This window comes from Rhinopithecus roxellana, chromosome 19 (genome assembly GCF_007565055.1).
Source record: "Rhinopithecus roxellana isolate Shanxi Qingling chromosome 19, ASM756505v1, whole genome shotgun sequence".
Classification (NCBI taxonomy): domain Eukaryota; kingdom Metazoa; phylum Chordata; class Mammalia; order Primates; family Cercopithecidae; genus Rhinopithecus; species Rhinopithecus roxellana.
The window spans coordinates 14,851,639-14,874,153 of NC_044567.1; the positions used below are offsets into that span (position 1 = coordinate 14,851,639).

The 22,515-nt window shown below is 51.2% G+C and overlaps 1 protein-coding gene across 1 annotated transcript in view; it reads left to right on the forward strand.

Annotated features, from left to right (window-relative positions):
- The window catches only part of ACLY (ATP citrate lyase), a 42,023-nt gene that overhangs the window by 666 nt on the left and 18,842 nt on the right, over positions 1-22,515 (forward strand). Inside the window, exons 2-12 of the mRNA XM_030923342.1 lie at positions 4,515-4,700; positions 5,855-5,977; positions 9,055-9,117; positions 9,641-9,831; positions 10,272-10,351; positions 11,791-11,921; positions 12,724-12,842; positions 13,714-13,850; positions 14,606-14,667; positions 18,558-18,675; positions 21,601-21,755. Coding sequence (XP_030779202.1) covers positions 4,515-4,700; positions 5,855-5,977; positions 9,055-9,117; positions 9,641-9,831; positions 10,272-10,351; positions 11,791-11,921; positions 12,724-12,842; positions 13,714-13,850; positions 14,606-14,667; positions 18,558-18,675; positions 21,601-21,755 — 1,365 coding nt within the window. The remainder of the gene's footprint in view (positions 1-4,514; positions 4,701-5,854; positions 5,978-9,054; positions 9,118-9,640; positions 9,832-10,271; positions 10,352-11,790; positions 11,922-12,723; positions 12,843-13,713; positions 13,851-14,605; positions 14,668-18,557; positions 18,676-21,600; positions 21,756-22,515) is intronic.

Sequence of the window (22,515 nt, forward strand, 5' to 3'; positions counted from 1 at the left end):
ACAGAATTGAGCTCCACGCCCAAGTGGAGGGAACGAGCTGGGAGCACCTCCGGGGCGGGCAACGCGGGACCAGGCTGCCTCAGGGTGCCCGAGGCCTCGTCTCGTCTCGTCTCGTCTCGCCTCGCCGCTAGGACTGGAATCTCACAGAAAGGACCCTCCTCGCACTGGAGGTGCCGTCGAGTCCAGCCCCTAAGCGACAGATGGCCGGGGTACCACCCCACCCCTGAGCTGAGGCCAAGCCTGGCCGGGGAAAGGACCTCAGGGGGCTGGAGGTTGCTGCCGCCGCCCTCCTGTCGAGCCAGGCAACGGGCCAGTCCCACCGCCTGCCGCTCTCTCCAACCTTGGCAGATACCGTGCAGTGCCAAGGAGTTCTGCCGTTACGGGGTCCCTGGAGGTCTTCCTGGGAAGAGGATTTTGGAAGAGATGATAAGGAAAAGTGCACAGCACAGTTTGGTCGGCTAACCTACTCCTCTCCAGCCTTAACTTTGCTGTGTTTTCAGCTGGCTCAGCTGAACTAAAATGTGGGCTGAGGGACAGCTGGTAGGTCCCAGTTGCCCAAAGGGATGATTTTCACCTTTTAGAAACCTTCCTAAACAGCTTACGGGGTGGTAGTGGGAAGAGCCCTCAGATACTGGGCAGCTGATGGCTCCATCCCCGTTCTGACACTATGTCTGCCGCAGTAGGAGGCACTGACAGAATTCTGCCTCTTTAGAATATCCTCCAGGGATTGCCTGTCTTCTCAGTAAATAAATAAATAAACAAATCCCAATCCTGCAGATACTAACCTTCAAATGAGTGTTTTTGTCTTTCCCGGAGGCACCCTAAGTAGCATCCCCAGTGATTCCCTTCCACTGGCTGTGTCCCAGGGGTGTGTCCTGGGGAACAGCCCTCTTTCATTCAGCCTCCTGTGTGGGGTGCTTCTCTCAGTGTTTGTTAAAAGTGAACTCAATTCTGGGTCACTCACCCGTCTGCAGAAAAGACCCCATTCAGCTCAGAAGGCCCCACCCTTAGAGAATATGTGTATGTGTGTGTTTTCAGGTTCCTTGGCATGATTTCCCCCAAATGGTTTACACATTTAGCTGTTACCAAGTAACAGTTCCTGGAGTCCAAGCTCAGCCCAATCATCTGTCACTAGTTTGACAGCACATTCAGCTACTGTGGAGGCAGACTAAGATGTTGGGGGGGAAGTTCCCAAACCCAGATAGGTATTTGTAGGTATTTGCTCATTCCACTAGAGCAAATATTCTTTTTTTTTTTTTTTTGAGATGGAGTCTCGCTTTGTTGCCCAGGCTGGAGAGTGCAGCAGTAGATCTTGGCTCACTGCAACCTCTGCCTCCTGGGTTCAAGCGATTCTCCTGCCTCAAGCTTCCCCAGTAGCTGGGACTACAGGCGTGCACCACCATGCCCGGCTAATTTTTGTATTTGTAGTAGAAACAGGGTTTCACCATATTGGCCAGGCTGGTCTCAAACTCCTGACCTCGTGATTTGCCCTCCTGGGCCTCCGGAAGTGCTGGGATTACAGGCGTGAGCCACTGCGCCCTAGCCGCAAATGTTCTTAACTGGTGGTCAGTCTGTGGGCCATTGGATCATTGTCACAGGTGAGCACCTTGAAATGATATGCACAATTGGATTTGTGTACATTTTTCTGGGGTTTTCTTCAGTCTCAAGAGTCTGAGAACTCAAAGAGATTAAGAGCCACTGCCTTAGAGAGACTTTAAGACCTCACTGAAGGCTGGGCACGGTGGCTTATGCCTGTAATCCCAGCACTTTGGGAGGCTGAGGCGGGTGGATCATGAGGTCAGGAGTTCGAGACCAGCCTGACCAACGTGGTGAAACCCCGTCTCTACTAAAAATACAAAAAAATTAGCTGGGCGTGGTGGCATGCATCTGTAATCTCAGCTACTCAGGAGGCTGAGACAGGAGAATCACTTGAACCTGGGATGCTGAGGTTGCAGTGAGCCGAGATCACTCCACTGCACTCCATCCTGGGCTACATAGCGAGACTCCTCAAAAAAAAAAAAAAAAAAAAAGATCTCACTGAACCATTAAAGTTGCAGTTTATCTCTGCTGAGTCCACTCCCTGGGTTTGTGAGCCATTTGCCTTCTCTGTATTGGTGAATTTGCAGAGACCATTTTTTTATTATGTTGTATATATTCCTTGTCTCAACCTACCCTCTCTAAGCCAGAATACTCTAGTGGCAAATCTCTTGTTTTGGTAAACTAGCAAATGTTGTTTTCTATCCTGTATCATCCCCTTGTATCTTCTCTCCTATCCTCCTTCCAAAGACCCCATGGAGATGGACTCTTGGACCGGAAATTTGATCTGGGTCTCAAGAAAACTGATTTCTCAGCTGCGGGGGTCTGTTTTCTCTCCCTTGTCCTTTCCAAAGTTGGGTCTTTTGTCTGTTTTGGAGGTGCCAGCTTCAGGGGACTGTTGTACCGGCAGTCTCAGACTTTTCTTCTAGAGAGGCATTGCCCAGGGACTTCCTTTCCCCTGGAGTTATGGAAGGAGTCTGAATTGCTGAGGATGGTCAGCCACTGCCCCCTCCTCTCTGAGTGTGCCTTGATCTGCCCTGGGCTGCACTCTCTTTGGAAGAGGGGTGGGGGGTGTACCCATTCCATTTCAGGACCAGTTTTTCTGGTCTGAGTCAAGAAGATTGGGAAATGGAGCAGTGGGTGGGGGGTGGAGGACCGTGGGGCAGTGGGGCTGGTCCAGGCATCTCTGGAAACTTATATTGAGAAGGAGTCTCAAGTAATTCCAGGGGAAGGCCAGAAAAGGGAACATCTCTGAGCCCCTTCCCAGCTACCCCAATTTATTCAGATACCAGACTGAATACACACATTGTGCCATGCTGGATACTAACTGGGAGGCTGACAGAGGCAGCCAAGCCAGGATTAGAACCTGAAGCCCCACCAGCCTGGTTGATTGGGAGGGGGCGCAACGTGGCCCCTGGAATGTTGGCCTTCTCTGAACTGGGAATGGAGACCCAGCTTCCAGCACGTTTAAACCAGCGGGCTCCTTTACTCTGCCCTCCTTTATTTGTACTTGACTTTTTTCTCCCCCAGCAAATTCAACAGCTTTGCTTCTGGGCCTTGGTGGGGGAGACGGCAGTGACTTTTCCTGATCCAGTCAAGCTCTTGGCCTGAATTCCCATATCCGCCTCCCTCCATTCCCCTCCCCAGCTCACTCCTTGAGTTGCCCACAGGAGGATGGATGTATCAGAACAGAGTGGTGGGGAGGGGAGATGACGAAATTCTTGTCATAGATGCTTTGAAGTGAAAAGGACACATGGGCCTGGCTCTTGGAAAAATGGTCTTTTCTCAGGCTGGTGTGGATTTTTCTGGGGACCTAGGTGTAAGAGGGTTTGGGTTCGAGTCTTGTGTCACAACCTTGCTTATTATTAGGTGGGCTTCTTGGGCAAGTTATCCTAACCCCTCTGAGATTTTATTCCCCATCTCAGAGATGGGGTTGTCAATCTCAGTGTACTTCCCAGAGCTCATATGAGATGAGTTTCTTTTTATCTTTTTTTAGACACAAGGTCTTGCTCTGACACCCAGGCTACAGTGCAGCAGTGCAATCATAGTTCACTGTAGCCTCGAACTCCAAGATGAGTTTCCTTATACATGTGATGGAGGATAGTTTCTGCCTCTTCCTCCTCCTCCTCCTCTCAGTCTGGCTCAGTTAGAAGTGACCACTACAGGATGGTCCCCAGAGAGGCCTCTGTTTTGCTTAGTGAGTTTTGCTCTAAATTAGCAGCTGGATGACTCAGTGGGGCGGGTGGGATGTACTAAAGGTCAGTTTCCCTGCCCTTTATCTGCCCCATACTCAGAGTTGGGAGGCTAGTGTCCGGGAGAAAAGAGGAGAAAAGAGCTTTGTGATGATCCTCACCCCTCCCCTACTCCCCTCCTACCCAAGACCTGGGAGTGTGACCCTGTTTGAGGCTAAGTAAACTTGCTGGCTTGGCCATTGGCCTGGTGGTGTGTAACGGTATGTGTAAGGGTAAATCTGGGTGTGGGGGAGATGAAACCTGTAGGGAGAGAAAGGCTAGCCTTTTGCAGTTCCAGCCGTATTCTGAACTGGTCAGAGAACAGAAAGGTGTTTCAATGTCTCTACCCACCTCAAATGGGACCAGCACTCAGATTTGGGTCAAAGCACTGGTATTTCTGGCCTCCTAGGCAGCTGCCTTTTGCTCCAGGATGAGTGTGGTTGTGGGTTAGCTAGTTTGCCTAGAGGGAATGGGGCAGGGTGAGGCAAGAGTCCCAGGGCAAATGGCACCTTTGTTTTTCTCTATCTTCCCTCACCCATTGTCTCTGGATCTTCTTCCTCTGCTGGCAAAAGTGCTGCTTGATATCTCTCTTCCATCCCTCCTTCTGGGACAGCCTTCTTTCCTTCCTCTTGAGAAACGCTGAGATCTGGTTTTATTGTCTGGGGGCAACTGGAAGTGGGTCTGCCCTGCTGGGGAAGATAGTGTCTCCACCCGCCTGCCCCCTTCTGACCAGCTCCTCTCTCCCAGACAGGTAGAGCAGGTCCCTCTGCAGCCATGTCGGCCAAGGCAATTTCAGAGCAGACGGGCAAAGAACTCCTTTACAAGTTCATCTGCACCACCTCAGCCATCCAGAATCGGTTCAAGTATGCTCGGGTCACTCCTGACACAGACTGGGGCCGCCTCCTGCAGGACCACCCCTGGCTGCTCAGCCAGGTGAGCCCTGCCTCCACGAATGGCCTGGGGTCTGAGGAAGAGAAAGCCATTGGTTTGTTGCAGATGCGGATGGGGTCACGGGGTTGGAGGCTGCCGGCAGCAGCTGTGGGAAGCATGCCATGGGCTGAGCAGGGTTTGTGTTCACGCTGAGCCCTGCATGTTGAGGTACCCCAGCATGGTATACCCTGTCATGGGCTTGAAAGCTGGTCAAACTGGTGTCTAAATCACAGCTGTGTCTATTAACCATGTGGCCTGGGGCAAGCCATTTCACCTCTTTGAGTTTTAGATTCCCCATCTCTCCAATGGGATAATGCTTACTCTGAACTGTAAGGATTAGCAAGACGCATTTAGCGTCCTTGGTGCCTGGCACATGGTAGGTGCTCAGTAAAAAGTAGGTATGTGTCCTCTCCTCCCCTAAGTGGACTATATCAGGAATGTATCAAGGCAGTTAGGAAGAGTGACCTTGTACTTTGTGAAGAATGGCCCTGACCCTGGAGGGTCAGCATGGAATAGAGGCTCCTTCTTGAGATCTCTGCAGGGCCATTGTTAGAAAGCTCTTAGATTTCCTTGCAGGGCCCAGAGAGCAAGCCTAGGACTAGTGGTGGGGTTTCTTCCCATTAGGAGACAGCTTACCACAAAGGGATGGAGGGAGTTTCCTGGTCCTGGAGATGTATGAGGAGTGGTTAGGGCTGCTGCTTGGGCCTGTTGTAGACGGGGTTCAAGCACAGGGATGGGGTTGACCAGATGATCTCTAAGGTTCCTTGCTGCGCCAAGGCTCTGTCTCTCTGTTTTCCTCTTTGGAACACGGGTTCTGGTCCATATTCTGAGGGGCTTACTGTTGAATGAAGAAGCCAATGTATCACATAGGGAGGGTAGGGAATCACTGACTCACTTAGCAGGTATTTGCTGAGCGCCTCCTCTGTGCCAGGCTCCATCTGGGCATGAATGCCTCTAGATACCTGGTTGTCAAAAGCAAAGTATTGGCTAGGGTAGGTGGGGGAAGCATCCAAGAGTTGACCCTGAAGGATGGGTGGGGCTGGCTTTGGAGCAGAGTGAATGGGAAGTCAATCCCTGCTGTCCTCTATTTGGATCTCCAAAATACTACCCTTTATTTAATTCTTCCTCACTCTAAATACAAACCACTCTCGTTCCAGAACTTGGTAGTCAAGCCAGACCAGCTGATCAAACGTCGTGGAAAACTTGGCCTCGTTGGGGTCAACCTCACTCTGGATGGGGTCAAGTCCTGGCTGAAGCCACGACTGGGACAGGAAGCTACAGTGAGTGGGCATGGGGTCAGGGTGAACGTGTGTGGTAACAGAAGCAAATATGGTCACCTCCAGGTCAGCAGTTCTGTGGCTCACCCCCACAGCCAGTCTCATTGTAGCTCAGGGAAGACAGAAGTCCTGTGGCGCTGATCCACTCAGGTGGCCACCAGCAGTAGGCCCAGTCTTGGTGCCCATTCCCAGCTCCCTCATCATCCAAACTTCTTTCTTTTATTGGTTTGGGCAAGATGTGCCACAGAGGTAACCTCAATGTAATTCGAGAGCCAGGTGGAAATGGTCTGATTCTTTTTTTTTGAGACAGGGTCTTGCTCTGTTGCCCAGGCTGGAGTGCAGTGATGTGATCTAGGCTCACTGCAATCTTGGCCTCCTGGTTCAAGTGATTTTCCTGCCCCAGCCTCCTGAGTAGCTGGGACTACAGACACTTGCCACCATGGCAGGCTAATTTTTGTAATTTTAGTAGAGACGGGGTTTCACCATATTGGCCAGGCTGGTCTTGAACTTCTGACCTTGTGATCCACCTGCCTCAGCCTCCCAAAATACTGGGATTACAGGTATGAGGCACCGCACCCATCCTGGTCTGAGTTTTTTTTTTTTTTTTTTTTTTTTTTTGAGGCGGAGTTTTGCTTTTGTTGCCCAGGCTGCAGTGCAGTAGCGTGATCTCAGCTCACCGCAACCTCCGCCGCCCAGGTTCAAGAGATTCTCCCATCTCAGCCTCCCGAGTAGCTGGAATTACAGGCATCCACCAACATGCCTGACTGATTTTGTATTTTTATTAGAAATGGGGTTTCTCCATGCTGGTCAGGCTGGTCTGGAACTCCTGACCTCAGGCCTCCCAAAGTGCTGGGATTACAGGCGTGAGCCACCACTCCCAGCCCCATTCTCAGAACTCCTTTCTTTCCAGTTTCCAAAAAGGAAGGGTTATGGTAGCTTGTGATAGCATGTGTGCCTAAGGTGTGGATTAAAAAATATGAAAAAGGCAGACACACAGTCATGTAGGCAGAAGGACATACTGGGTCGAGAACCTAGGATGTCATAGTTAATAACGTTGAAGAGTAAATTCAGTTCCTTTTTAAATTTTTATTTATTTATTTTTGAGACAGGTCTCGCTCTGTTGCCCAGGCTAGACTGCAACCTCGATGTCTTGGGCTCAAGCATTCCTCCCACCTCAGCCTCCTGGTTAACTGGGGCTACAATGCTACAACACCTGGCTAATTGTTTTGATTTTTTATTTTTTTGAGACAGAATTTAGCTCTTGTTGCCCTAGCTGGAGTGCAATGGCCGGATCTTGGCTCACTGCAACCTCCGCCTCCCAGGTTCAAGTGATTTTCTAGCCTCAGCCTTCTGAGTAGCTGGGATTACAAGCATGCACCCCATACCTGGCTAATTTTGTATTTTCAGTAGAGACAAGGTTTCTCCATGTTGGCCAGGCTGGTCTTGAACTCCTGACCTCAGGTGATCTGCCTGCCTCGGCCTCCCAAAGTGCTGGGATTATAGGCGTGAGGCACTGTGCCTGGCCTACTTTATTTTTTTTAAGACAGGGTCTCACACTGTCATTCAAGTTTGTAGTGCAGTGGCACGTTCATATCTCACTACAGCCTCCACTTCCCAGGTTCAAGTTATCCTCCCACCTCAGCTTCCTTAGTATCTGGGACTATAGGAGAATGCCACCATGCCAGACTGCTTTTTAAATTTTTTTTGTAGAGATAGGGTCTCGAATGTTACCCAGGCTGGTCTCGAACTCCTGGCCTCAGGTAATCCTCCTGCCTCAGCCTCCCATGTAACTGGGACTACAGATGTGTGCCACCAAGCCCAAATTCAATGACTGACTTCTCTCAGCTTGGTGATGAATTTCAGCCATGTAGATGAGAGAGTTAGAGTGAAGCATGGTTTAGGAAGGCTAAGAAATGCCTGGAAATAAAATTGTGTTTCTTCTCACTCCCCAAGGGAGCTGGAGGACTGAGGGAGGGAGTGGGGCTGAGGCTTGGCCTAGCCTGGGAAGAATGTGCCATCCACACCTGGCTCTGTGGAGCACATGGTTCTGAAGGGCCTGGTGCTCGTCTGGGGTGAAACTCTACCAGGGATGAACTGTTCTCTTCCTTGACTGCCTCGGGTATAGCAATGAAGGTGGTGATGGAGATGTCTTCCTCCCTCTTTGGGCTTCCTCAGAGTAGCCCTTAATGTTAATTTCCCAGTTTCTAGCCTTCATGGGTAAAGAGGGATCCTTGAAGTTGCACATGGACCCAGGCATGAAGTGCCCTGACCCTTGAGTTCCCAGGCCTTTGGAGAGAGGATGATGGGATGGGAGGGAGGGATGCTGAGCACGTCCCCAGGGAGCACATCCTGCTTCCTTCTGCTGGCCTCTGGGAGGGGAGGGTGGGGGACATCAGACATCTGAGCTGGCAGCAGCGTTGGGCCAGCAGGAGCGGCTCATTACCTCTGATGGATTGCTGTCTGGTCCCTGACTCAGCAGTGACGCACAGGCCGGGCGGGGGGTTTGGGACTTACTGGGATGAGGGCTGTCTCGCCTCAGCCGCCGCCAGGGAATCACTCAAACTGATTAGCTCTGCAGGCCTGTGGTCCTCAGCCAGGAGAGTCTGTGTGGAGAAGTTTCCGTGATTAAGCCCTGGCTCCCCACTTCTCCACCCATTCCCCACTCCTGGACCCATGTCCTGAGGCTGAGTCACTGTGCCTTCCTCAAGGCCCATGAAGCAGAATGGTCATCTCCCTCCTACCCTGTTTCCCCTCCCCATCAAGCTCTGCCATAGCCGTGACTTGTTGGAGCCCTTTCACTTGTGCAGGTCCTGTGTCACCCTCCAGAGGAGGCCAAGAGTGGGCAAGAGTGGGCAAGTGTGCCTGTTCAGGCACAGCTCGCACCAGAGCAAGGGGTGAAAGCGCATCTCATGAGGACTTACTGAGCTTAGGGATCTGTGACCCCATTTTTTCTGAAAAAGTCTCTCTGCTGGGTATGGTGGTGGGGGTGCTTGGGCACCGCCTCTGTGCAGTCCCTCCTTCTGCCCTGGGGGCAAGACGTGCCATCCCTCTGAGTTTCATTTCCCTCAATTTTTCTGTAGGTTGGCAAGGCCACAGGCTTCCTCAAGAACTTTTTGATCGAGCCCTTCGTCCCCCACAGTCAGGTATGTGTGAGGCGGCTCCAGGCTGGGTCTTCTCCCTCCTGGAACTTTGGGTTTGTCCGCCATAACATGATGAAAGAAGTCAAGCTGATGAGGACAGTCAGAGGGACCAGGGTCCCTGAAGCTGCACTGAGGAGCTGAGGGTGCTGTGGACTCAGGAGTCCAGAGGGGAAGGAAAGGACTTGGTCTGCAGCAGGGAGGAGTTAGGACTGGTAACAAAGGAGACTTCCCAGTGCAGGGATGAGAACGACCTGCAGGCGGGCCCCATTCCTCAGCTGGAGTCACACTGATTTAGTCGGGACCGTCAGCCAGTGGGTTAGTGGCTGCTTCTGCTTGTCCTTGGGGAAAAGATGGTGGACAAGTCTCTGGATGAATGTTTTTTACTGGGTTTTAGAAAATGAGACCATGGGAATTGGTTTCCTCTCCCAGTACATGGTAGACGCCCCCCCATCTTCCCCAGTTCAGCGCCTCTCACCAGCTTCACCCCCCAACCCCAATCCCACTATCCCGTCTCTTCACCTGCAAGGCGGAGGAGTTCTATGTCTGCATCTATGCCACCCGAGAAGGGGACTACGTCCTGTTCCACCATGAGGGGGGTGTGGATGTGGGTGATGTAGACGCCAAGGCCCAGAAGCTACTTGTTGGCGTGGATGAGAAACTGAATCCTGAGGACATCAAAAAACACCTGTTGGTCCACGCCCCTGAAGACAAGAAAGAGTTGAGTAAGAGGGACGGTAGGGAGGTGGCAGTTGGGGTGAGAAGACTGACAGGCTCTGGGCATAGACCAGGGAGAGCAGAGCGGTCTCCTCTCTGGGTGTCAGGTGGTAGGCACAGCCCTGTCCTGAGGAAGACAGCTGGGTGCAGGGCGGGGACTGACTCACAACCAGACTGAAATATGCTGCCAGCGTCCCTCACCTCCTTGCCCCTGTCTGTCTGACGCCTCTGCCTCCAGCTTCTCGCCTGACAGCTCCTTTCCGCCTCAGTGGCTGAAGAGTGATGTCCAGGGAGCAGGGGTTGCAGAGGAGATGGAAGGGCTGGCGGGATGCGTGTTGGGAAATGAAGCTGTCAGTGGCAGTGAGATTGCTGTGGGGCAGCCTGGGGTGCTGCCGAGCTGCTCCCTGATGGATGAACTGTCCCTCTCTCCCTCCCACATCTAGAATTCTGGCCAGTTTTATCTCCGGCCTCTTCAATTTCTACGAGGACCTGTACTTCACCTACCTCGAGATCAATCCCCTTGGTAACTGGGTGTGCTAGGCTGGGAGGGGGCAAGGGTACCCAACCTGACTCCCACTTGCCAGAGGTCAGCACAAGACAGATATGCACAAGCAGAGGGCTTTCTATGCTTGTTTAGTGCCAGTTCCTGTTTCTGAGCTCTCAGAAGACTAGTTCTCTTAGTCAACTCCAACCTCTCTTTGGTCTTAACTTGCTCTGAAGTGGGGAAATCCTGTTTTGTTTTGTTTTGTTTGTTTGTTTGTTTGTTTGTTTTTGAGACAGAGTCTTGTCCTGTCGCCCAGGCTGGAGTACAGTGGCACAATCTCGGCTCACTGCAACCTCCACCTCCTGGGCTCAAGCAATTTTTCTGCCTCAGCCTCCTGAGTAGCTGGGATTACAGGTGCCCACCACCATGCCCGGCTAATTTTTGTATTTTTAGTAGAGACGGGGTTTCACCATGTTGGTCAGGCTGGTCTCCAACTCCTGACTTCAGGTAATCTGCCCGCCTTGGCCTCCCAAAGTGCTGAGATTACAGGCGTGAGCCACCATGCTCGGCCAGAAGTCCTGGTTTTGATCTGACTGTGCTGCTGCTCCTCGTGCCAGGTCAGGCTGTCTGACAGCAGGAGGTTGGCAGCCTCTGCACTGCTCTCACCCTCTGGCCCTTCATTCTTCCTGGTGCACTCAGAGGCCCCACACTTGCCTCCCTCTGTGGGAGTTGTTCAATCATTAACCCTTGATGCTGGGAAGAGCTTGTTCTCAGCCTCTTGGGATGTGAAGGAAGCAGGTGGTGTTGGGGGAGAGTGGCGTGGGCTGGCTCTGGCCAGGACTTCTCAGGGCAAAGTCCAAGAAGGCGAGAAATCAAATCATTCCAGCTGAGGATGCAGCCCCTCTAATGGACCAGATGGCCTTGTGCTAACTCAATCAGCTAAATGGCCCTGGGGGAGGAGGAAGATGGGTGTCCAGTGAAGTAGTATAAATGAATCCTGCTGACTGAGAGTCCAGTGCACCCCGTGGCTCTTGCTCCACCTGACACTGTGGCTTCCCCTAGCCAGGCCCTGGGAGACATAGATGTGCATACCGGTGGGGGGTCTTCTGTCAGCAACAGGTACCTTTAAACACTTTTAAAAAGTTTCCAGACCATGGGTTTGCGCACGGTTAGATACTCAAAGCAGGGAGTGTGGCGTTTTGTAAAGATGTTTGAAAATTGCTGTGGCAACTAATACAGACCTCCATGTCCCATTACCTGTAGGTTAGGGAGAGGGTAATGGCCTTGTAGAATTTGTTTTGCCTTTAATGGGGAAAAGCTCTGTCTCCATAAGGGCCACTCTGGTTTCTTATTGAGCTTAGAGAGTTCTGAGGCCTGAATGGGCCACCATGGGAGCGGTGTTTGTGGAGGGGTTGGAGGTTGGTGGTCGTCTCTACCCAGAGCCGGTGTCTGATGATTGCCTCTGCTCCCCCTTGAAGTAGTGACCAAAGATGGAGTCTATGTCCTTGACTTGGCGGCCAAGGTGGACGCCACTGCCGACTACATCTGCAAAGTGAAGTGGGGTGACATCGAGTTCCCTCCCCCCTTCGGGCGGGAGGCATATCCAGAGGTAAGGCTGGTTTAGAGAGGAGATGGGGACTAGGGGGAGGGCGGTGGGGAGTTGACTCATCTCTGATGTGCATTTGGCCCCCCTTTATGAGCTGTTTATTTGGCAGGGAAAGGAAGACCGAGAAGCATTTAATTTTCTTAAAACCCCAGTGGGGTGGGGGTGGGAGTGAGCCAAGCCTCTGAATCCCAGCCAGAAATCCTTTTAGATTTCTCTCTCAATCAGCCTCCCTCGACTCTTCACTTGATTTGTTGTCTCTCCGTGATTCCAAGTGGCTCCCCCTCATCCTGACGGAAGGTCATTCTCTCGGCCTCTCACTGAGAGTTTTAATTGCTCTTTCCCACTCTGTCCTCTGAGAAGTCTTCACAGCAGGGTTGGACTTTCTGGGAAGTACCCCAGGCCCAGGGAAGAGGCCGGGCTGGGAGACAGTCTGGCCTGGGGAGTCCTGGGGTGGTGGGGCACGTGTGATGGGCCGGGCAGGCAGCTGCTGGGGTGAGGTCACGGTTAAGCAGAGGGACATGGTGAGGCTCAGGACTTAGGCAGAGGGCCAAGGACTTGACATCAGAGAAGGGAGATGGGAAGTGTGTCCCCAGGCAGTGACTGTGACTAAGGGTGGTTTTGGTACTTGGAGACGCCATCAAGTGTCTTCAAGGCATAGTGGGGTCCTGCATAGCCCCTTCCCACTCCATTAAGGTGATTAGTGACCTCTTCGTGGGCCTCCAGGGAAAGCGGGGAGGGGTCCTAGGATCTGGGACCTGGTAAAGGGGGCACCCTAAGGGCCTACCTGTTGCTGTCTGGTCCGCAGGAAGCCTACATTGCAGACCTAGATGCCAAAAGTGGGGCAAGCCTGAAGCTGACCTTGCTGAACCCCAAGGGGAGGATCTGGACCATGGTGGCCGGGGGTGGCGCCTCTGTCGTGTACAGGTGACTGAAGGGGGTTGCTGAAGGGATGCCAGCCCAGCTACCCAGCATCCACATGTGTGTGGCCTGGGTGGGTAGGGTCCTGCCACTTTGGTGTGGGAATTTGGGGCAGAGGAAAGCAGTGGCGTCCCAGAGGGCTTCGAGGGATGTTGGCGAGGGCCTGCCCTGCTCTCAGTGTCTCCTATAACTTTCTTTTTTGTGTCAAAATGAAGCTGTTTTGAGTTTTAATTGTGAAAACTGTGTGCTCCATACAAACGTACAGCAAATATAGAAAACGAGCTAGAAAGTGAAAGTTGCCTGGCCATTTCCCCATCTCCTCCCTGACCAGGTCACCCCAGTTAGCAAGTTACTGTATGTCCTGTCAAGCATATATAAATATTTATACTCTTTGCTTTATAGAAATATTAGGATTATATTCTACACCCTTTACAATAATAGGCAGTTTTTTCACTTTAAGCATGGTAGATACCTGCTCATTTCTATATGTGCAATCTGCCATTCCCTTCTGTGTGTGACTGGCACTGTTTCCTCTGGCTGCAGCACACCTCTTGGGCACCTGTCAGGGACTCTTCGGTGTGTGATTTTTCTTGTCTTTGTGTTAGGGGGTGCTCATTGTTCATTTTACCTGCCATTGTCTGTCCAGGGCTCCCCAGTGCCCTAGGGCTGGCAGAGCACACTGCCCAGGAGAGTCTGATGTAGCACTGTTAACCTGCAGGCCAGACTTGCATGGGAGCTGGGGGCTGGAGGCCCAAGAGGCCAGTTCCACAGGCTAACTCCAGTGTTTTGAGGGATCCGTGTGTCCTCCCAGGCACCAGGTTGCAACCCCCTGCCCCAAGTATGAGAGCCATCACTGACTTCTGTGTCTCCTTGGCAGCGATACCATCTGTGATCTAGGGGGTGTCAACGAGCTGGCAAACTATGGGGAGTACTCGGGCGCCCCCAGCGAGCAGCAGACCTATGACTATGCCAAGACTATCCTCTCCCTCATGACCCGAGAGAAGCACCCAGACGGTGAGAGATGCGCACGCCTGCACGCACAGGCGCACACACAGCCCTGTCCCCCCTTCCCCAGAACAGCCCAGCGTGCTGCAATGGGACAGCTTCGTCCGAGGAGTCACCAAGGCTGTGTGTGGTCCTGGTCCTTTGCAACTTGATGCTAATCATTGAACTTTGGTTCTTGGTTTCTCTGACTGCATAGAGGGTAGGGACCACATCTATCACTGGGAGGGGACTGAGAGGGCAAGAGGTGATGTGTGATAAAACCCTACAAACAAGTGCAGGGGAGGAGGTGGCTGTGGCATGTGTCTGCTACAATTGCAGTAAACTCAGTTAATCCGATTGCCATAAACTCTGATTGCAATAAACTCAGTGACCTTATATTACCTGGCCTCTGTGATTCTTAGTGCCCCTTTGCCACCTGTGTTTTGGGTCTCTGCAAACCAGTTCCTCTTCCCTTGAACCAGAGAGAGAGAGAGAGATTCCCTCCAGAGATATCTAGAAACCAACCTGGATTTTTGGATGTCGGTTAGGAGTTATGTAGTGCTCCTATGGGTTTGTTCTGACCCCTGTCTGGTGGCATAGGTAATGGAGAGTTGAGCTGATAAAGTGGAATGTCTGGAGAGACTGTCCTGCTCACTCCCTAATACCTCCTGGCAGATGGGGGACGCTCATTCAGGGGAACAAGAACTTCCTCAGTTGGATTGTTGGGAAGATGCTCAAGTCTACCTCTGTAACTGTTTTTGATTTCTCTCTCACTCCAAATCCAGGCAAGATCCTCATCATTGGCGGCAGCATTGCAAACTTCACCAATGTGGCTGCTACATTCAAGGTAACAGCTACAGCAGTTTCTGGGGAAAGTGGTTTGGGGAAAGCAGGGAAGGGGCCTTGAAAGCAGAGTTTGAGCCAGAGCCAAGTTACCATGAGTTCCCAGGTCAGGTAGGGGGCTCTTGCCCCATGTTCTCTTAAGTGGGTGGAGAAGACACTGGGACAGGAGCTGCGCATCTGACGCTGTGTGTCTCTGGGCAAGCAGCTGCCAGGCTGGACCATAACTCTTCCCACCTGAAGGATGGGAGGCAAATTTCTGCATTCTTCCTTCCCAGGACCAATGCTTTGGAGCACTGGCTCAATCCATCCTTCCTTCCTTCCTTCCTTCCTTCCTTCCTTCCTTCCTTCCTTCCTTCCTTCCTTCCTTCCTTCCTTCCTTCCTTCCTTCCTTCCCTTCCTTCCCTTCCTTCCTTTCCTTCCTTCCTTCCTTCCTTCCTTCCTTTCCTTCCTTCCCTTCCTTCCTTCCCTTCCTTCCTTCCCTTCCTTCCTTCCCTTCCTTCCTTCCTTCCTTCCTTCCCTTCCTTCCTTCCCTTCCTTCCTTCCTTCCTTCCTTCCTTCCTTCCTTCCTTCCTTCCCTCCTTCCTTCCTTCCTTCCTTCCTTCCCTTCCTTCCCTTCTTCCTTCCTTCCTTCCCTTCCTTCCTTCCTTCCCTTCCTTCCTTCCTTCCTTCCCTTCCTTCCTTCCCTTCCTTCCTTCCCTTCCTTCCTTCCCTTCCTTCCCTTCCTTCCTTCCTTCCTTCCTTCCTTCCCTTCCTTCCTTCCCTTCCTTCCTTCCTTCCTTCCTTCCCTTCCTTCCTTCCCTTCCTTCCTTCCTTCCTTCCTTCCCTTCCTTCCTTCCTTCCTTCCTTCCTTCCCTTCCTTCTCCTTCCCTTCCTTCCTTCCCTTCCTTCCTTCCCTTCCTTCCTTCCCTTCCTTCCCTTCCTTCCTTCCTCCGTCCTTCCTTCCTTCCCTTCTTCTTCCTTCCTTCCTTCCCTTCCTTCCCTTCCTTCCTTCCCTTCCTTCCTTCCTTCTTCCCCTTCTTCCTCCTTCCTTCCCTTCCTTCCCGTCCTTCCCTTCCTTCCTTCCCTTCCTTCCTTCCCTTCCTTCCTTCCCTTCCTTCCCTTCCTTCCCTTCCTTCCTTTCCTCCTTTGTTTTCCTTTGCTTGCTCTTTCTTTTCTTTTTTCTTTTCTTTTATTTTTTCTTTTCTCCCTCCCTTCCTTCCTCCTTCCTTCCTTCCTTCCTTCCTTCCTTCCTTTCCTTCTTTCTTTCTTTCCCCCTCTCTCCTGCTCTCTCCCCCTCTTTCCCCCCTCTATCCTTCTCCCTCTCCCCCTCCCCTTTCAAGTTTCACTCTTGTTGTCAAGGCTGGAGTGCAATGGCACAATCTCAGCTCACTACAACCTCTGCCTTCTGGGTTCAAGTGATTCTCCTGCCTCAACCTCCTGAGTAGCTGGGATTACAGACACCCACCACGATGCCCAGCTAATTTTTGTATTTTTAGTGGAGAGGGGGTTTCACCATATTGGCTAGGCTAGTCTCGAACTCTTGACCTCAGGTGATCCACCCGCCTTAGCCTCCCAAAGTGCTGGTATTACAGATGTGAACCACCATGTCCAACCAACCGATCCTCCTTACTTTCAACAGTCTTGTGAGACTCTGGTTTCTCTGCATCTCCTTGGTCTTTTTTTTTTTTGAGATGGAGTCTCGCTCTGTCGCCCAGGCTGGAGTGTAATGGCACAATCTCGGCTCACTGCAACCTCCGCCCCCCAGGTTCACGCTGGGACTGCAGGTGCCCGCCACCACACCTGGCTAATTTTTTTTGTATTTTTAGTAGAGATGAGGTTTCACCGTGTTAGCCAGGATGGTCTTGACCTCCTGACCTCGTGATCTGCCTGCCTTGGCCTCCCAAAGTGCTGGGATTATAGGCATGAGCCACTGCGCCTGGCCATCCTGTTCTTATATCTCAGTCATGAGCCCTTTTTCCAAAAGATCGGAATGAAGAAAGTGCTTTGATGATCTGGCGCTCCTCTCGTCCTACCAGGGTCTTCTCAGCCTGGGTGCCTATTCACGGGTCAGGGCTGTGTTTGCACATGCTTTAAAAGCACATGTGACTGCTGTCAACAAGGATGACAGAGCTAATGTGTCTCAAGAGTCATCCCTTTCAAGATAGCCACCCAAGGAGGCCCTTTATTAATATTCCATACTGTCAGATGCTCAGTGAGTATATTCAAAAGAGTGTGCCACATCTGGTGGATCCATGTGAGTTTTGAGAATAATGACTAGGTAAGTGTGAAACTTGAAAGTCTGAGACCTCAAGAAGTGAAGGGCTGGGCGTAGTGACTCATAACTATAATTCTAGCACTTTGAGAGGCTGAGGCAGGAGGATCACTTGAGCTCAGAAGTTGAAGACAAGGCTGGGCAATATAATGAGACCTCATCTCTACTAAAATTCAAAAAAATTAGTGGGCTGAGCTAGGAGGATCACTTGAGCCCAGGAGGTCGAGGCTGTAGTGAGCCGTGATCGTGCCACTGTGCTTCAGCCTGGGCAACAATGAGACCCTGTCTCAAAAAATAAATAAAACGTGGGACCAGACTCCATCAGTCCTGCCAAAAACAGGGTGTCCATAACTGGACCTGATTTAACAGACAAATCTGGGACAGGGGAGCCTCAGCAGCTTTGATTTAACTTCGGAGCTGCCCTGCACTGATCCTTGGTTAGGGCACTTGGTTTGGAGCAGGTACTGTACATGGAGCTTTGTGTGAAATGCCTTGGGTGACAGAAGTCAGACTCCAGGCTCAAAATCTAGCCTCTGTTTTGAGAAACATAACTGGACACACCTTTCCACCCTCTCATTTTTCCAAAGTGGATATCCATTGTAAGAATTGTTCTTACACTGTGCTGGGCGCGGTGGTTCACACTTGTAATTCAGCACTTTGGGAGGCCGAGGTGGATGGATCACCTGAGGTTAGGAGTTTGAGATTAGCCTGACCAATATGGTGAAACCTCATCTCTACTAAAAATAAAAAAAATTAGCCTGATATGGTGGCAGGCGTCTGTAGTCCCAGCTACTCGGGAGGCTGAGACAGGAGAATCGCTTGAACCTGGGAGGCACAGGTTGCAGTGAGCCAAGCTCGCACCACTGCACTCCAGCCCGGGTGACAGAGCGAGAATTTGTCTCAAAAAAAAAAAAAAAAGAACTGTTCCCACACATCACTTAAGAAGCTTTTTTGTTTTTTGTTTTTTTGTTTTTTGAGACGGAGTCTCACTCTGTCGCCCGAGCTGGAGTGCAGTGGCCGGATCTCAGCTCACTGCAAGCTCCGCCTCCCAGGTTTACGCCATTCTCCTGCCTCAGCCTCCCGAGTAGCTGGGACTACAGGCGCCCGCCACCTCCCCCGGCTAGTTTTTTGTATTCTTTAGTAGAGACGGGGTTTCACCGTGTTATCCAGGATGGTCTCGATCTCCTGACCTTGTGATTTGCCCGTCTCGGCCTCCCAAAGTGCTGGGATTACAGGCTTGAGCCACCGCGCCCGGCCAAGAAGCTTTTGTAGGACATTGACTATGTCTTAGTACCTCTGAGAACCCTTGCATAGAGCCCAACATAGATATCCCCACCAAAAAAAATGTAGTAGGAGGCAGTAATGACTGTAGACGGAACAAAAGAGAGACCAGCAAGGCCTTGCTGACAATGGAAGCCTGGAGCCTCCGTGACATTAAGGGGTGTCAATCCCGCGTACCCCACGTTCCCACCTCAGCAACATTCTGAGTGATCATATCCCAGGCCGTGGCTGTTTGTGCGTAGTCCCATGCTTCCTGGGGAGCAGCCCTTGTCACATACACCTGGTACATTTGTTTATTCTGGTTATAAATCATTGAGTTGTGGCTGCCTTGTTTTTAGTCACATGTCCCTTTGGGCTTCCAGGGCATCGTGAGAGCAATTCGAGATTACCAGGGCCCCCTGAAGGAGCACGAAGTAACAGTCTTTGTCCGAAGAGGTGGCCCCAACTATCAGGAGGGTTTACGGGTGATGGGAGAAGTCGGTAAGATGGGGACCTTTCTGTCCCCCTCGCCCTGAGTGTGGGTGACCTTCCTCTTTGGGATTCCTGATTCCTGAGCATCCGTCTTGGGCTCTTTCACTCTCTCTCCACTCCCCTTCCTGGGTGTGCAGTTTGGGTTTCCATTCCCTGTCCCAACACAGAGTGCTGTCCTAAACTTTGGTGTGGTCAGGAAAGCATTTTCATTCAGCTCTACACTTAACAGATATTTATTAAAGACCACTCGCTCTGTGCTGGGCTTTGTGCTGGTGATGAGGGTTACAGCCACAAATGGACAGACAGCAAGCCTTCATGGAACAGAGGACGCAAACTGTGATGTCAGGGGGTGCCGAGTGCCAGGAAGGAAAACAAAGCAGGGAAAGGGAGAATGCGTGTGGGAGGGGCCAGGGCAACCTTCAATAGGGAGATCAGAAAATGCTTGATCAAACTTGATCAAGGCTGGGCATGGTGGCTCACATACTTTGGGAGGCCGAAGCGGGAGGATCGCTTGAGCTCAGGAGTTCAAGACCAGTCTGGGCAACATGGCAAGACCCCGCCTCTACAAAAAAAAAATACAAAAATTAGCTGATTATGGTGACATACCTGTAGTCCCAGCTACTTGGGAGACTGAGGTGGGAGGATCACCTGAACCTGGGAGGTTGAGGCTGCAGTGAGCCATCATCATGCCACTATGCTTCAGCCTGGGTGACAGAGTGAGACCCTGTATCAAAAAAAAAAGGAAAGAAAAGAAAGGAAAACTGACATTTGAGCAAAGACCTAGAATGAGGGAGCAGCACCATGGTGACTCTTGGAGAGGGAAGGACAAATTCCAATACCTGCAGTGGTAAGGGGCTGGGGCTGATAGAGTGGCAGTGAGACACTACAGGTCACAGGAGGACTTGGCCATCACTGTGAGATAGTAGGCACAAGAGGTATTTAAGCAGAGGAACCACATATTTATTATTGTTGTTATTATTTTGAGACAGTGCCTTGCTTTGTCACCCAGGCTGGAGTGCAGTGGTACCATCATAGCTTATTGCAGCCTCGACCTTGTGGGCTCAAGTGATCCTCCCACCTCAACCTCCCAAGTATTGGGGACCACGGGTGCGCACCACCACGCCTGGCTAATTAAAAAAAAAAAATTGTTGTGAGATAGTGTCTCACTGTGTTGCCCAAGTTGATCTCAAACACGTGGTCTCAAGTGATCCTCCTGGCTTTGCCTCCCAAAGTGCTAGGATTATAGATGTGAGCCACTGCACCCAGCCAAGTGACACAATTTGACTTAGGTTTGAATTGAATGGGGTTAATTTTTTTTTTCTTTTTCTCTCTCTCTCTCTTTTTTTTTTTTTTTATGAGACAGAGTTTCACTCTGTCACCCAGGCTGGAGTCCAGTGGCATGATCTCTGCTCACTGCAAGCTCCGCCTCCCGGGTCCACGCCATTCTCCTGCCTCAGCCTCCCAAGTAGCTGGGACTACAGGCACCTGCCACCACGCCCATCTAATTTTTTTTTTTTTTTTTTTTTTTTTTTAGTAGAGACCAGGTTTCACTGTGTTAGCCAGGATGGTCTCAATCTCTTGACCTCGTGATCCACCTGCCTTGGCCTCCCAAAGTGCTGGGATTACAGGCATTTTTTTTTTTTTCTGGAGACAGGGTCTCACTCTGTCACCCAGGCTAGAGAGTAGTGGTGTGATCACAGCTTACTGCAACCTCTGCCTCCCAGACTCAAGGGATCCTCCCACCTCAACCTCCTGAGTAGCTAGGACTACAGATGCACACCACAATAAATACAATTTTTGTACAAAAAATTAGCACACGCCTGGCTGATTTTTTTGTAGACGAACTTTTGCCCTGTTGCCCAGGCTGGTCTCGAACTCTTGGACTCAAGCGATCCAGCCGCCTAGGCCTCCTAAAGTGTTGGAATTACAGGTGTGAGCCTTTTGTTTTATTTTTCATAGAGCTGGTTCAAAGCTGAGGACCTGCTATGTGCAGTGGGGCAGGCGTGGGGACAGCACAGTGAAGTTACCAAATCATGCTCTTAAAATTAGAACATTCCACAAATAAACAGTAGGAGAAGATGCTAGGGGTCTGTCTATATAAGGAAGAGGGGAGTGTGGCATGGGAGAGAGTGACCATCAAGGTCAGAGGGGGCCTTTTTCAGGAGACGGTGCTTGGGTTGAGCTGGGAGACCAGAGAGCAGCCAGGGGAAGCTCCATGGAGAGTTCCATGCAGAGGGAGGAGCAGGGCCAGAGCCCTGGGGGAACGGGCTCAGGGTGTTTAGGAACAGAGACCAAGCACTGGTGGATGCATGTGATGAAGGCTAAGGAAAGCTGGAGAGCTGGGACCTGAGCAGGAGGAATACAGGCTCTGATAATTTGGTTACTTGAATCTTGCTATCTTGCCAGTAAATATATTTCTTGTTTTTGTGTCTTTTTTTTTTTGGAGACAAAAGTCTCGCACTGTCGCCCAGGCTGGAGTGCAGTGGTGCGATCTCAGCTTGCTTTGCAACCTCTGCCTGCTAGTTTCAAGGGATCCTCCTGCCTGAGCCTCCGAGTAGCTGAGATTACAGGCGCACGCCACCACACCTGGCTAATTTTTTGTGTTTTTGGTAGAGACAGGGTTTCACCACGTTGGCCCAGGTGGTCTCAAACTCCTGACCTCAAGTGATCTGCCAGCCTCGGCCTCCCAAAGTGCTGGGATTACAGGCGTGAGCCACTGCACCTGGCCTGTTTCTTGCTCTTGTTATCAGGAAGTGACCTTTAGAAAGCTTTGTCTGGTGGTGAATTATGACAGCTGATTTGCCCTGGATATTGGTCTTGCACTAAATGCGCCAAACACTGATCATGGCTCTAAAAGGGCCTTTGCAGGATCACATGGACTTGGGCTCTTATCTGCAGACTTGAATTATGGATGTTTTTTTCCTTCCCTTACAGGGAAGACCACTGGGATCCCCATCCATGTCTTTGGCACAGAGACTCACATGACGGCCATTGTAGGCATGGCCCTGGGCCACCGGCCCATCCCCAACCAGCCACCCACGGCGGCCCACACTGCAAACTTCCTCCTCAATGCCAGTGGGAGCACATCGGTAGGTGCCAGCCTCTCCCAACCTTATGGGAAGGAACCATCTCATCTTTTCCACTAGAATACAGTCCTCCTCCTCTGTTCCCTGGGGGCATAGAGGAAATACAGCAGGAGTTAGTACATGGTTGGTTTCTGGATCTCTGCCAATTTTTTTCCTGCCCTGATCAAAGTAGTATAATGGAAGGACCAAGGATTTTAAAATTGGAACCAAGTTCAAATTGTGGCCGGGCATGGTGGCTCATGCCTGTAATCCCAGCACTTTGGGAGGCCGAGACTGGCGGATCACCTAAGGTCAAGAGTTCGAGACCAGCCTGGCCAACATGGTGAAACCGCGTCTCTACTAAAAATACAAAAATTAGCCGGATATGGTGGTACATGTCTGTAATCCCAGTTACTCGGGAGGCTCAGGCCTGAGAATCGCTTGAACCCGGGAGGCAGAGGTTGCAGTGAGCTGTGATGGCGCCATTGCACTCCAGCTCTGGGCAACAGAGCGAGAATTAATCTGAAAAAGAAAAGAAAAACTTAAAAATTGTTACTCTCTTACTTTTTGCTGAGAGAGCAACCTTAGCCAGTATTTTGTCCACTCAGGGCCTCAGTTTGCTCATCTGTAACGTGGGATAATATTAATTCATATCTTAGAGGATTGTTAGTACTTTTGGAAGCAGCTTATAAAGAGCATTGCCATGCATAATTTTTATTAGTTTTCTTTGGGGCCTTTGAGGACCAGTGGCTTTTTTCCCAGCTGTGACTCTTACCTCTTACTC